Consider the following 14461-nt stretch of genomic DNA (forward strand, 5'->3'; position numbering starts at 1 on the left):
AAAATCAAGCAGAGAAGTAGAATAAGGTAGGTTGTGGGTTGAGGTTACTGTTTTAGATATAGTGGTCAAGTAAGACCTCACTGGCAGAGGTGAATGAGCAAGCAAAGTATATATTTAAGGAAAGAGCATTCCAGGCATAGGAAATATCAAGTTCAAAGGCCTCGAGATGGGAGCATACCTAGAGTATTCAAGGAACACAAAGAAGTCAGTATAACTAGAACAGACTTAGAAAAGATGAGGTCAGAAAACCAGATCATAAGAGTGGACTTTGTAGACACTGCAAGGATTTTTCCTTTTACTCTAAGTAAGGCAGGAGCCACAGGAGGACTTTGAGCAGAGGAGTGTCATGACCTGAGTCACTCTGCCCGCTATTTCAAGAATATACTGTTGGGGACAAGGGTGGAAGCAGAGAGATCAGTTGGGAGACTACTGCAATAATCTACTCAAGAGGTTACGGGGATTTGGCCAGGGTGGTAGTTTTGGAGATGATGACAAATGGTCAGATTTTGGATACATACTGAAACTGGAACCACATGAATTGCTTACAGACTGGACGTTTGGTATTATGAAAGAGACAAGACTCCTGAATGAGAGGAAATACTTGAAGGCAATAGCCAGGTCTTTTTTTATTTTGATTTAAAATTTACCTCAACCCCAATACATGCTCAATAAAAGCTAGTTATACTTTTTGTAAATACTGGAGAAGAGGATATGAAGCTCTAGCCTTCAGCAGATGGTTGTCTGGTTTCTCCTTGTAAGATTTCCGTTGCTTTCATCTGAAAGTAAGTAAAACTTACTTGAATACTTCAGTTGAATTTGTTTTGGTTCCTTCACACAACATATATTTCTTCCTGTAAATTTCTATATAAAATCCAGTTGTATGAAATTTATCAAGTGCAATTCAATCATAGGTAAAGGGTCCAAATGGAAACCAAGGACCTCTTGGTTGTCTAATTTGGTAACACTGTGATAATCATGCATGCAACAATCATGATGGCTCAAGCCGTTCACAGAGCACTTCAGAGAAAGCACTTTTTACTTTTTTCCACTTTTACATTTAGTCCTCATGCTGTCCTATAAGCTCTTCTGCTCCCAAAATCCTTAGATGGCAGAGTTCATCTTTCTGCCCTCCCCTCACTGGATTGCGGTAAACAGGTAGTATCTGTCTACTCATCTTGGTTCTGAGTTCCTGTTGCCCAGGAGCCATGTTACATTCAGACTTGCACCTGCTACTCTGTAGTCACTCAATAAATGCCTGATGATAAGTGAATAAATGCATGAAAGACAGGCAGAGGGGACAGCTGATCACACAGCTAGTCAGAGAAGGAACAAAGGCACAAGCCACACACTCTGATACAATCTGCAAAACACATTACCCTCCCCCCCTACAAACTCACGCACACAATTTTCTTGTCTTCTCTGAGGGCTATTCTGATGAAGCAAATAGTGAGTAAAAATGGGAATACCCAGAGCCTTGGAATAAAAGTTGGCTAGCCAATATATATTATTGTGAATTTCAGCTCAGTAGTTCTGAGTGACCTTTAATGTGGAGAATGTAATTACAAAGCTAGATTCTGTTGGGAATTCCAAAGCTCACACATGTTTCTTAGCCTTCTTGTACAATAATGCCCATGGTTTATCATAGCATTTTTAAATTACAATTTGTGCACAGCTGAATTTGAAAGCATAGGCTTTTGTGGGGAGAAGGATCATCGAAGATTATTCAGTTCACTTCACTCACTTCTTTAACAGCTTTATTGAGGTTTAATTCACATACCATAAAATTCACCCATTTTAAGTGTACAATTCAATGATTTTCAGTATATGTATGTAGTTTGCAACCATCACCACAATCCCATTTTAGAACTTTTCGTCACACCATAATGATTCCTTGTTCCCTTGTATCCCTGTTCCCACTTCCGGTCCCAATCACTAATCTGATTTCTGTCTTCATACCATTGCCTTTTCTCAACATTTCGTATGAATGGAACCATACAATACGGAGTCTTTTGCATCTGGCTTCTCTTGTTTAGCTTAATGTTTCTGAGCGTCATCCATGTTGCAGAATTTATCAGTAGTTTCTCTCATTGCTGAATAATGTTCCATTGCATGGATATACCATTTACTGTTTATTCACTTATCAGTGGGTGGACATTTAGATTGTTTCCATATTTTGGCTGTTACAATACTGCTATGAACATTTGTTTACAAGTCTTTGTGTGGATATGTTTTCATTTCTTTTGAGTAGATACTTAGGAGTGGAATGGCTGAGTAAATGGTAAGTTACAATGACATTTTTAAGGAACCGCCAGACTCTTTTCTAACTGGCTGCATCTTTTATCTTCCCACCAACAATGTATGATGGATCCAGTTCACCCACATCCTTATCAATATTTGTTACTGCCTTTTTGATTATAGTCATTTCTAACGGGTGTGTAGTGGTTTCTCAGGGTGGTTTTAATTTACATTTCCTTAATGACTGATGAAGGAGCCCTAGGTGCAAAGGTTAAGCCCTTGGCTGCTAACCTAAAGGCTGGCAGTTTGAATCCACCCAGCAGCTCCCACGGAGAAAGACCTGGTGATCTGCTTCTGTAAAGATTACAGACAAGAAATATGAAGATTACACCCAAGAAAACCCTTTGGGGCAGTTCTGTTCTATCACATGGGATTGCTATGATAACTCAATGGCACCTAGAATAACAATGTCTAATAATGCTGGGCATCTTTTCATTAGATTATTAGCCACTTATGTATCATCTTTGGTGAAAAGTGTAGTCTTCTCTTTTGCTCATTTTTAAATTGGGTTGTCTTATAAGCATTCAGTTATAAGCATTCATTATGTATTTTGGATATAAGTAATCATATACGTGATTTGCAAATATTTTCTCAGCCTATGACTTGTGTTTTCATTTGGTCAATGGTATTTTTTTTTTAATTTTTATTGTGCTTTAAGTGAAAGTTTACAAATCAAGTCAGTCTCTCATATAAAAATTTATATACACCTTGCTATATACACCTGGTTGCTCTCCCCCTAGAGAGACAGCACACTCCTTCTCTCCACCCTCAATTTTTGTGTCCATTTTGCCAGGTTCTAACCCCCTCTGCCCTCTCATCTCCCCTCCAGACAGGAGCTGACCACATAGTCTCATGTGTCTACTTGATTCAAGAAGCTCACTCTTCACCAGTATCATTTTCTATCCCACAGTCCAATCCAATCCTTGTCTGAAGGGCTGGCTTTGGGAATGGTTCCTGTCTTAGGCTAACAGAAGGTCTGGGGACCATGACCTCCAGATCCTTCTAGTCTCAGTCAGACCATTAAGTCTGGTCTTTTTATGAGAATTTGAGGTCTGCATCCCACTGCTCTCCTGCTCCCTCTGGGGTTCTCTGTTGTGTTTCCTGTCAGGGAAGTCACTGGTTGTAGCTGTGTACCATCTAGTTCTTCTGGTCTCAGGCTGATGTAGTCTCTGGTTTATGTGGCCCTTTCTGTCTATTGGGCTCGTAATTACCCTGTGTCCTTGGTGTTCTTCATTCTCCTTTGATCCAGGTGGGTTGAGACCAATTGATACATCTTAGATGGCTGCTTGCTAGCATTTAAGACCCCAGACACCACTCTCCAAAGTGGGATGCAATATGTTTTCTTAATAGATTTTATTATGCCAGTTGACTTAGACGTCCCCTGAAACCATGGTCCCCAAACCCCCACCCCTGCTACGCTGGCCTTCGAAGCAGTTTATCCCAGAAACTTCTTTGCTTTTGGTTCAGTCCAGTTGTGCTGACCTCTCCTCTATTGTGTGTTCTTTCCCTTCACCTAAAATAGTTCTTATCTACTATCTAATTAGTGAAAACCCCTCTCCCTCCCTCTCCAGTCTCGTAGCCATCAAAGAATATTTTCTTCACTGTTTAAACTATTTGTCAAGTTCTTAGAATCCTGGTCTCATACAATATTTATCATTTTGCAACTGACTAATTTCACTCAGCATAATGCCTTCCAGATTCCTCCATGTTATGAGATGTTTCACAAATTCATCATTGTTCTTTATCAATGCATAGTATTCTATTGTGTGAATATACTATAATTTATCCATTCATCCATTGATGGGCACCTTTGTGGCTACCATCTATTTGCTATTGTAAACAGTGCTGCAGTGAATATGGGTGTGCATCCATCTGTTCGTGTAAAGGCTCTTATTTCTCTAGGATATATTCCAAGGAGGGGGATTGTTGGATCCTATGGTAGTTCTATTTCTATCTTTTTAAGGAAGCACCAAATTGATTTCCAAAGTGGTTGTACAATTTTACATTCCCACCAGCAGTGTATAAGTGTTCCAGTCTCTCCACAGTCAATACACCATTTATTATTTTGTGTTTTTTGGATTAATGCCAGCCTTGTTGGAGTGAGATGGAATCTCACTGTAGTTTTTATTTGCATTTCTCTAATGGCTAATAGGAAACCCTGGTGGCATAGTGGCTAAGTGCTACGGCTGCTAACCAAGAGGTCAGCAGTTCAAATCCGCCAGGCGCTCCTTGGAAACTATGGGGCACTTCTACTCTGTTCTATAGGGTTGCTATGAGTCAGGATCGACTCAACGGCAGTGGGTTTGGTTTTTTGGTTTAACGGCTAATGATCATGAGCATTTCCTCATGTATCTGTTAGCTACCTGAATGTCTTCTTTAGTGAAGTGCCTATTTATATCCTTTGTCCATTTTTTAATTGGGTTATTTGTCTTTTTGTTGTTGAGTTTTTGCAGTATCATGTAGATTTTAGAGATCAGGCACTGATCAGAAATGTCATAGCTAAAAACCTTTTCCCAGTCAGTAGGTAATCTTTGTACTCTTTTGGTGAAGTCTTTGGATGAGCACAGGTGTTTGATTTTTAGAAGCTCCCAGTTATCTAGTTTCTCTTCTGCATTGTTAGTAATGTTTTGTATACTGTTTATGCCAAGTATTAGGGCTCCTAACATTGTCCCTATTTTTTCCTCCATGATCTTTATCATTTTAGTCTTTATGTTTAGGTCTTTGATCCATTTTGAGTTCGTTTTTTGTGCCTGGTGTGAGGTATGGGTCTTGCTTCGTTTTTTTGCAGATGGATATCCAGTTATGCCAGCACCATTTGTTAAAAAGACTGTCTTTTCCCCATTTAACTGACTTTGGGCCTTTGTCAAGTATCAGCTGTTCATATGTGGATGGATTTATGTCTGGATTCTCAATTCCGTTCCATTGGTCCATGTATCTGCTCTTGTACCAGTACCAGGCTGTTTTGACTACTGTGGCAGTATAACAGGTTCTAAAATCAGGTAGAACAAAGCTCCCACTTTGTTCTTCTTTTTCTGTAGTGCTTTACTTATCTGGGGCCTCTTTCCCTTCCATATGAAGTTGGTGATTTGTTTCTCCATCTCATTCAAAAATGTCTTTGGAATTGCATTGTATCTATAGATCGCTTTTGGTAGAACAGACATTTTTACAATGTTAAGTCTTCCTATCCATGAGCAAGGCATGTTTTTCCACTTATGTAGGTCTTGTTTGGTTTCTTGCAGTAGTGTCTTGTAATTTTCTTTGTATAGGTCTTTCACATCTCCAGTAAGATTTATTCCTAAGTATTTTATCTTCTTGGAGGCTACTGTAAATGGTATTGATTTGATGATTTCCTGTTCAATGTTCTTTTTGTTGGTATAGAGGAATCCAACTGATTTTTGTATGTTTACCTTGTATCCTGAAAACTCTGCTGAACTCTTCTATTAGTTTCAGTAGTTTTCTTGAGTATTCTTTAGGTTTTCTGTGTATAAGATCATGTAATCTGCAAATACAGATACTTTTACTTCTTCCTTACCAATCTGGATGTGCTTTATTTCTTTTTCTACCTAATTGCTCTGGCTAGGACCTCCAGTACAATGTCAAATAAGAGTGGTGATAAAGGGCATCCTTGTGTGGTTCCTGGTCTCAATGGGAATGTTTTCAGGCTCTCTCCATTTAGGATGATGTTGGCTGTTGGCTTTGTATAAATGCCCTTTATTACGTTAAGGTATTTTCCTTCTATTCCTATTTTGCTAAGAGTATTTATCATGAATGGGTTTTGAACTTTAGTCAAATGCATTTTCTGCATCAATTGGTAAGATCATGTAGTTCTTCTCTTTTGTTTTATTTATATGATGGGTTACATTAATTGTTTTTCTAATGTTGGACCATCCCTGAATACCTGGTATGAATCCCACTTGGTCATGGTGAATTATTTTTTTGATATGTTGTTGAATTCTATTGGCCAGAATTTTGTTGGGGATTTTTGCATCTACATTCATGAGGGATTTAGGTCTATAAATTTTCTTTTCTTGTGGTGTCTTTTCCTGGTTTTGGTATTAGGGATATGGTGGCTTCATAGAATGAGTTTGGTAGTATTCCGTCCTCTTCTATGCTCTGAAATACCTTTAGTAGTGGTGTTAACTCTTCTCTGAAAGTTCGGTGGACCTCTGCAGTGAAGCCATCAGGACCAGGGCTTTTTTTTTGTTGGGAGTTTTTTGATTACCTTTTCAACTTCTCCTTTTGTTATGGGTTTATTTAGTTGTTCTACCTCTCTTTGTGTTAGTTTAGGTAGGTAGTGTGTTTCTAGAAATTCATCCATTTCTTCTAAGCTTTCAAATTTGTTGGAGTACAGTTTTCCTAGTAATCTGATATGATTCTTTTAATTTCAGTTGGGTCTGTTGTAATGTCACCCAACTCATTTCTTACTCAGGTTATTTGCTTCCTCTCCTGTTTTTCTCTTGTCAGTTTGGCCAATGGTTTATCAATTCTGTTAATTTTTTCAAAGAACGGGCTTTTGGTCTTCTTAACTCTTTCAACTCTTTTTCTGTTCTCTAATTCATTTTATTCTGCTCTAATTTTTATTGTTTGCTTTCTTCCAGTGCCTGAGGGTTTCTTTTGTTGCTCTCTTTCTATTTGTTCAAGCTGTAGGGATAATTCTTTGATATTGGCCCTTTCTTCTTTTTTGTATGTGTGCATTTATTGATATAAATTGACCTCTGAGCACTGCTTTAGCTGTGTCCCAAAGGTTCTGATAGAAGTGTTTTCATTCTCATTGGATTCTATTTATTTCTTTATTCCATCCTCGATGTCTTCTATGACCTAGTCATTTCTGAGCCGGGTATTGTTCAGTTTCCAAGTGGTGTTTGATTTTTTCCCCTGCTTTTTCTGTTATTGATTTCTATTTTTATGGCCTTATGGTCAGAGAAGATGCTTTGTAATATTTTGATGTTTTGGATTCTGCTAAGGCTTGCTTTATGACCAAATATGTGGTCTATTCTAGAGAATGTTCCATGTGCACTAGAAAACAAAGTACACTTGGCTGCTGTTGGGTGGAGTGTTCTGTATATGTCTATGAGGTCAAGCTGGTTGATTGTGGCATTTAGATCTTCCATGTCTTTATTGAGCTTCTTTCTGGATGTTCTGTCCTTCACCAAAAGTGGAGTGTTGAGTCTCCTACTATAATTGTGGAGCTGTCTATCTCACTTTTCAGTGCTGTTAGAGTTTGTTTTATGTATCTTGCAGCTGTGTCTTTGGGTGCATAAATATTTAATATGGTTATATCCTATTGGTATATTGTCCCTTCAGTCATTATATAGTGGCTTGATGGTATTTTTTGAAGCCCATTTCAAAAAAATTAGTGACATCTACGTCATCTTTTTTTTTTCTTCATGAATGGATCATGTTTTCAGTGTTGTATCTACATACTCCTTTCCTAATTGAAGGTCATGAAGATTTTCTCCTATGTTTTCTTCTAAAAGTTCTGCAGTTTTAGCTCTTACATTTAGGACTATGATCCATTTTCTGTTAATTCTTTTGTATGGTTTAAGGTAAGGGTTTAAATTTATTTATTTATTTTGCATGTGGATATTCAATTGACCCTGCACCATTTGAAAATACTATACTTTTTCCAGTGATTTTCCTTGAGACCTTTGTAGAAAATTAGTTGGCCATAAACATAATGGTTCATTTCTGGACTCTCAATTGTCTTTCTTTGATCTGTATTTCTATCCTTATGCCAGCACCACACTATATTGATATATATTCAGTATAGCTTCATTTCCCCCTTCTTTATGCTGTTTTTGTGATATATATTACATGTTTATGTATGTAAATAATATAATTTTTTATTTTATGCAATTGTCTTTTAAATCAGCTAAGAGAAAATATCTTTATCTATGAATTTAGCTTTTCTGGGCCTCTTTCTGGGAAAACGTGCCCCAAAGGGTGGCCCTTTTGGAAGCTGGGCAATCTTCACCTGTAAATTAAAGCATACCCTCCATGTGTCATCTGACTTCCATATTCTGAGCAGATACAGCCCCTGGCTAGAGACATCTTCCCTGGACGTAGAAAGGGGGCACAGGAAATGTTCAAGATGGATGGATGGCTCTCATAGGTCTCTGGTCCCCCTCCATGGTGCCTAGTCAGAGAAGCATGAGCCACCTTCTAAACCATTAATAGGGCCACATGGTGCTCAGGAATCAGGGGGAGCAGGAGAGTCTAGCAAAAGGGTTTTCCAAAGCCATTTGGAGAAATTTCTGCAGGTTATGGTATAAAATGGGTCTGAGGGCAAGTGTGCTCTGCAGGCTGGAGGACTTGGGACCTAGGACCATAGTGGGGTTCTTGCCTCAGATGATAACCAAAAAAAAAAAAAAAAAAAACCCAAGCCTGTTGCTCTTAAGTTGATTCTGTCTCATAGCAACCTAACAGGACAGAATAGAACTGCCCCAAAGGGTTTCCAAGGAGCAGCTGGTAGATTTAAACTACCAACCTTTCGGTGAGCAGCCAAGCTTTTAACTACTGAGCCACCAGGGCTCCAAAACCTTCCTTCAAGCCAGAACTGGACCAACGACCTAAGAGTCACCAGAGCTACAAGCACTATAGTCCTCTGCCCTACTAGCTGAGCTATTGAAGGGTACCGGAGACACTGAAACTAAAGTATGGATAGAAGCTGAAAGCTGCCAGTAAGCCTGGGTCTGTGAAGCTAGGTGCTGGGGACCCTCAGTCACTGTAACAAAGAGGATGAATAATGAATATTGAAGGTAAGCTGCAGAGGGAGGAGGCCAAAGCCAGGGAGGTGAGAGAAAGTGCAAACTCCTCTTGGCCTTGCAGTAGTCACCTTACAGCACACTAGTTGAGGTGGGCATGTAGCATAGCTTTTAGGGTCCTGCAGGAGCAGTACTTCAGGATAAGTTATGCAAAAAAAAAATGGTCATAAATGTCCATCTTCTCCTTAGGAGAAATAACACATCCCAGGAGGGGAAGATGTATGTTGTGAGATGAGCATTTTAAGTTATTCTCTCATGCTCAGGATTTTTCTGCTGAAAAATGTCACTTCTCTTTACAAATGAACTGAATAGTTTATTGCAACCACTTCTTTTAAGCTAGGATATGACTTCTGTGGAGGTACTCCGATTTAGGTATGATTTTGTCATTACCAGCAAGCTGAAAAAAGCATGCTCTTAGATAAATGTATTTTCAATAGAGTGATGGTGAGAACGAAGTTACTACAAGAAACGAAAGTAATACCCAGCTTATTGTCACCTCCCCCAGCCCCCAAAGTATATAGGTTAAAAAAAGGATAGTTAGGCAGCTTACAAATGTTGTTTCTTCTCCCCTCGTCCTTAATCAGCGTTCCCTGGCTTTTGAGAGAGGCTGGATCCGCTAGCAAACAGATTTATACAACAAAACGGTTTACAACTTTCTGGCTGCAGTTGCAGATTTGCCTCTGAATGGACAAGCTGCCGGCGCAGTGGGCCTAAGGGAGTTGCTCAGTATACTCTGGCACATTAATCCCAATTGTATGTGAACCATATGTTGACTGTAAAGTTGAACCCAAAAATATCTTTTGTTATTCTTTATGATTTCAAATGAGGCCGGGTGGGATGTAGCTAAGCAGTTTAGGCCACCAAGTAAAATATGCTCAAGGAGGCCCTTCTCATGTTTTGTTGACTTATGGAAAAGGAAGGAAGGTAGAGAAGAAAAAAGAATCGCTGAACTGTGAATCAGAAGTTTGGGTTTCCACTTTTGCTGGTTTGACACTCGTGGGTCCTTTAATTGCCCTTTGTATCCTCATCAGTAATCTGGCTGTTGAATTTAGTTGAATTTCTAGTGAATCGTCAATAATCAGATTGGTGGGGAGGAGAGAGTGGCCAGGCTATAGGCTGACCCCTGTAAAGATGCTGTACCTCCCCTTTATGAGCCTTTACAACATTTAATCGTTCAGGGCCCAATGAGGACCCATAGCTTGGCTGTGCACAACTGTGGAACCTCATGCTAGCCATAGACACTACTTGAGATCAGTACTTGTGATTCTTCTTGATCCATCCCATCATAGGAGGTACAGGCACAACAGAAAGTGATCCTAGGACTAGGGTCCATCCCCATAACACCTCTGAGGCTTTCAGATCTCAGTTTAGAGGGCAAGGATGACAGGAGGACTCCAGGGTAAGATGAAAAGGCTGGACTGAGAAACCAAGTCTTGTCATGTGGATAGGATCAACCCAAGTGGTGGTTAGGGATAAAGTGGGCCTCAGAGGAAAACAAGGGCCCATGGCTGTTTCCAACTCTGGCTGCTGGAGATGAGTTTGTTAGCCCCTTCTGATCTGGTGCTGAATAGGCTGAGTGCCCCCAAACCTAATACAGAAGATTCTTAGGTATTATGGCTGTCCTTATAAGAAAACCCAAGAGGTTGTATGATTCATGCAATCATTCCTTTTCTCTTTATTACCTTTTCCCCGTACCCTCACAGATCAGAGTCTCATAAGTAATGGATTCCCAATAGGTCGAGCTACTAGTCATTAGCACTCTGGCCAGATCAAAGTTTTACTTGAGATAGTTGTTATATGTAAAGCAGTAGAAGTCCTGAAACTTAAAAAATATTCCCACTCTCACTCTGTGACCTCTAGGTTTAGGCCTTTATGCTGCTTTTCAGGGAATACTTTGAGCTTAGCTGTCCTGATAAAAACAGTGATTATGTCATTAAGAAGGACTCCAAAGTTGAGGAGGGAGTATGTATTGAAATAAAAATTTAATTTAAACATTTATTGGCTCCAACTGGCTCTATGGACACATCTAGGTAATATAGATACACACATAGGATGAAATGTTAGACACATTCCCTCATATGTCCCAACACTCAGTTTAGCCATATTCTCTGGATGCTACACCCACTCATTCAGAAAGTATATGTGTTCACTAGGTTGCCAGAGAAGCCCATGTGTTACAGAACTTCATTCAGACACTGTGCACCTTCAGATGTGGCACACGCTCCCAGAGAGTTTGCCCACATTCACACACCTCACTCACATGCACTCAGGTTTGTCAAGTTCATGTTCAGATGTGCACACTGGACAGCAGGCACATTCACTGAGCTGTTGCCACCACACTCATATCATTCAGATATCACAGATACCACACTCATCCATTCACAGCATACACTCACATACCCATCCCTTTCCCATTTGCACGGCTGACCATCCCCAGGCTCAGGGAGATTCAGGGGAATATTTGCCAAACTATGTCACATTTCCTTGGGGGCAATCCCTCAATAGCCTCTTTTTCCCTGGTGAAATAGTCCTGTGCCTCTATCTTCACTGAAGTTGTACTTCTTTACCATGTATCTTTAGATAGGCAGTCTGGTGAAGGGTGGTAGCCCCACCACGTGCTAGTCCACTGTGCCATCTTTAAATGATTGGTTTGGGGCTATGGCTGTAACCACCTCATTAACCCACAAAAGTCTCCTGTGGGCACTCTTTGGCCAATGCCTCTCATTGGTCTTTTGTCTTGGGTCATGTTTCTCAGATCTGTGCAATAAAAGTCTTCTAAAAGAAGAACATTTATTCAAGGAAAGAAGGAAATGTGTGCAAAGAGATGGAAAAAGTTATCCAAATTTACAAACTTAGAGTTTTTTTTTACAAAAAGAACGTAAATATTTTGGCATATAGTTGGTATTCAATAAAGGCTCAGTCATCTCTATTCACGCACTAGCACCTTCTTACATCCATCTAGGTTAAAGAGAACAGTATGAGATCACTTGACAGGAGCTCAGGGGAATCGCTGTTTATTTTGATTAGGGCTTCTGCATCCAGTCAGGGTTGGTGTCATGCTTGCTTTCAATTTTAATTCGATTAATTTTGATTCATTTGAACAAGCACTGGTTGATCACTTACTGAATATCAGTCATCCTGCTGGCCAGTGTCGGGATGGAGGGTGGGAAGGGTGGTGCAGAGATGACTAAGCTACCATTCCCACTTTCCAAAAGCTGACAGTCTAGCTAGCAAGAGAGTAGTCCCACATTTATGTTATTGCAATCTCAAGCAATTAGCAATTATTGAACGGTAAGGGAAATGAGAAGGGGAAAAATTCATCCAAACTGGGAGGATCTGAGCAGGTTTCATAGAGGAGGTGAAAGGTAAGCTTAGCATTTAGGGAAAGGCAGAGGTGGGCAAAATGGGTGGCACTATAGGTAGAGGAGGCACGAGCCCGAGACAGCATGGGATGAGATATAAAGGGTGTTAGTACAATAGCACAGGGTCTGGAGCAGCTGGAATGAGCACTGCATCACGAGAAGATCTGAAAGATAACTGGAATCCTGGGACAAAGAACCTCAAATGCCAGGATAGTGGCTTAGACTGCATCCTTGGAGAATGCATGAAAATTATTTGAAGAGGGATGAGGATATATAATTAGGAAGATTGATAGATTGACAATTAATTGGATCAAATAAATTAGAGGCAAAGAGAAGAGCTGAGTTTACATAGGAGGGGAAGTTTCCAACCTAGGCATTATCACCAGAGAAGAAAAAAGGAGAAGGGCAGGTGAGGCATTGCTGGTCCAGTCAGTAGGGCTTGTTGATGAGAGGTGTAGAGTGAGAACTAAGGAGATGGGAATTGAGGATGATCCCTAGATCCAGGATCTGGCCACTTGGATGGTGGTACATTTCACTAAAGGAAAGAAATGTAGAAGTAGGTGCAGGCAGGTTTGTACAGTTGGGGCTCAGCTAAGTTTTGGACATGTCCAGTGTGAGCTGGCTTTGGGACATCTAAGTGGAAATAGACTTCTAGAAAATAGTGGGTTTGTAAATCTGAAGCTCAGGAGGAAGGTTTAGTTGTAGACGGATGTGATGACAATGTTTCCATATGGCGGAAGTTGTGCTGACACCATGGGTTATGTCATAGATTGAATTGTGTCCCCCCAAAAAATGTGTTTATCAATTTGGTTAGGCCATGATTCCCAGTATTGTGCGGTTGTCTTCCATTTTGTGATTGTAATTTATGTTAAAGAGGATTAGGGTGGGATTGTAACACCACCCTTATCCAGGTCACATCCCTGATCCAGTGTAAAGGGAGTTTCCCTGGGATGTGATGGGCACCTCCTTTTATCTCTCAAGAGATAAAAAGGAAAGGGAAGTGAACACAGAGGGGGACTTCATATCACCAAGAAAGCAGTGCTGGGAGCAGAGTGTGTCCTTTGGACCCGGGTCCCTGTGCAGAGAAGCTCCTAGTCTGGGGGACTTATGAGAAGGCCAAAAAAAAGAGAAAGAAAGCCTTCCCCTGGAGCTGACACCCTGAATTTGGACTTCTAGCCTACTTTACTGTGAAGAAATAAATTTCTGTTTGTTAAAGCCATTCACTTGTGGTATTTCTGTTATAGCAGCATAGATGACTAAGACAGGAGTTAATGAGCTCATCCCCTCCAGGCAGTTGCTCATCTGCCTCTTCTCTTTCCTGTCCAGTGTTTATCAGCTAGTTGTCAAGGAGGAGCGACTTCAGAAGTCACGGAGGGCAGCCGACATCATTGAGTGCTTCTCGGTGCCTGTGAGCTACAGGAATGCCTCCAACCTGGATTTTCTACACTACTTTGCTGCTGAATTGAAACCTGCCAACCTGCCTGTCACTCAGCCATTTACAGTGGGTGACAACAAGACATACAATGGCTACTGGAACCCTCCTCTCTCCCCCCTGAAAAGCTACAGCATCTATTTCCAGGCACTAAGCAAAGCAAATGGAGTAAGTATGGCCACATGAAGGCCTTCCTTGCCTTGTTTTTATTTTGCCATTCTCAAATGAGATGGCAGTACATCTTTCTAGCAGAGGTCAACAAAATAAGACCAGTGGGTCAAATCCAAATTCCTGTCATTTTTGTGAATAAACGTTTCTTGGAACACAGCCACTCCCATTAATTTACTTTCACACTACAATAGCAGTGTTGAGTTGTTGCAACAGAGACCATATGGCCCCAAAGCCAAAAATACTATCTGGCCCTTTATAAAAAGCTTGCTGACCCCTGCTTTAGCAAATCACATGACCTGTCTGAGTCATAGTTTCCTCACCTATAATGCCTACCGATTTGGTATCTATGCACTAAGCATGTTTTAGTTGATCATTATCATTATATATCATTATCATTACCAGTAGTCATATTAGAAAACATTTTTTTCTCCTGCAGC

General features: G+C 40.3%; 1 protein-coding gene across 3 annotated transcripts in view; it reads left to right on the forward strand.

Moving 5' to 3' along the window:
• The window catches only part of PTPRT (protein tyrosine phosphatase receptor type T), a 1296550-nt gene that overhangs the window by 1022857 nt on the left and 259232 nt on the right, over positions 1 to 14461 (forward strand). For all 3 annotated transcript variants that reach the window (XM_049868705.1, XM_049868707.1, XM_049868708.1), the window contains exon 12: positions 13748 to 14021. In XM_049868705.1, the coding sequence (XP_049724662.1) occupies positions 13748 to 14021 (274 nt within the window). The remainder of the gene's footprint in view (positions 1 to 13747; positions 14022 to 14461) is intronic.

This window comes from Elephas maximus, chromosome 25, assembly GCF_024166365.1.
Source record: "Elephas maximus indicus isolate mEleMax1 chromosome 25, mEleMax1 primary haplotype, whole genome shotgun sequence".
Classification (NCBI taxonomy): Eukaryota; Metazoa; Chordata; class Mammalia; order Proboscidea; family Elephantidae; genus Elephas; species Elephas maximus.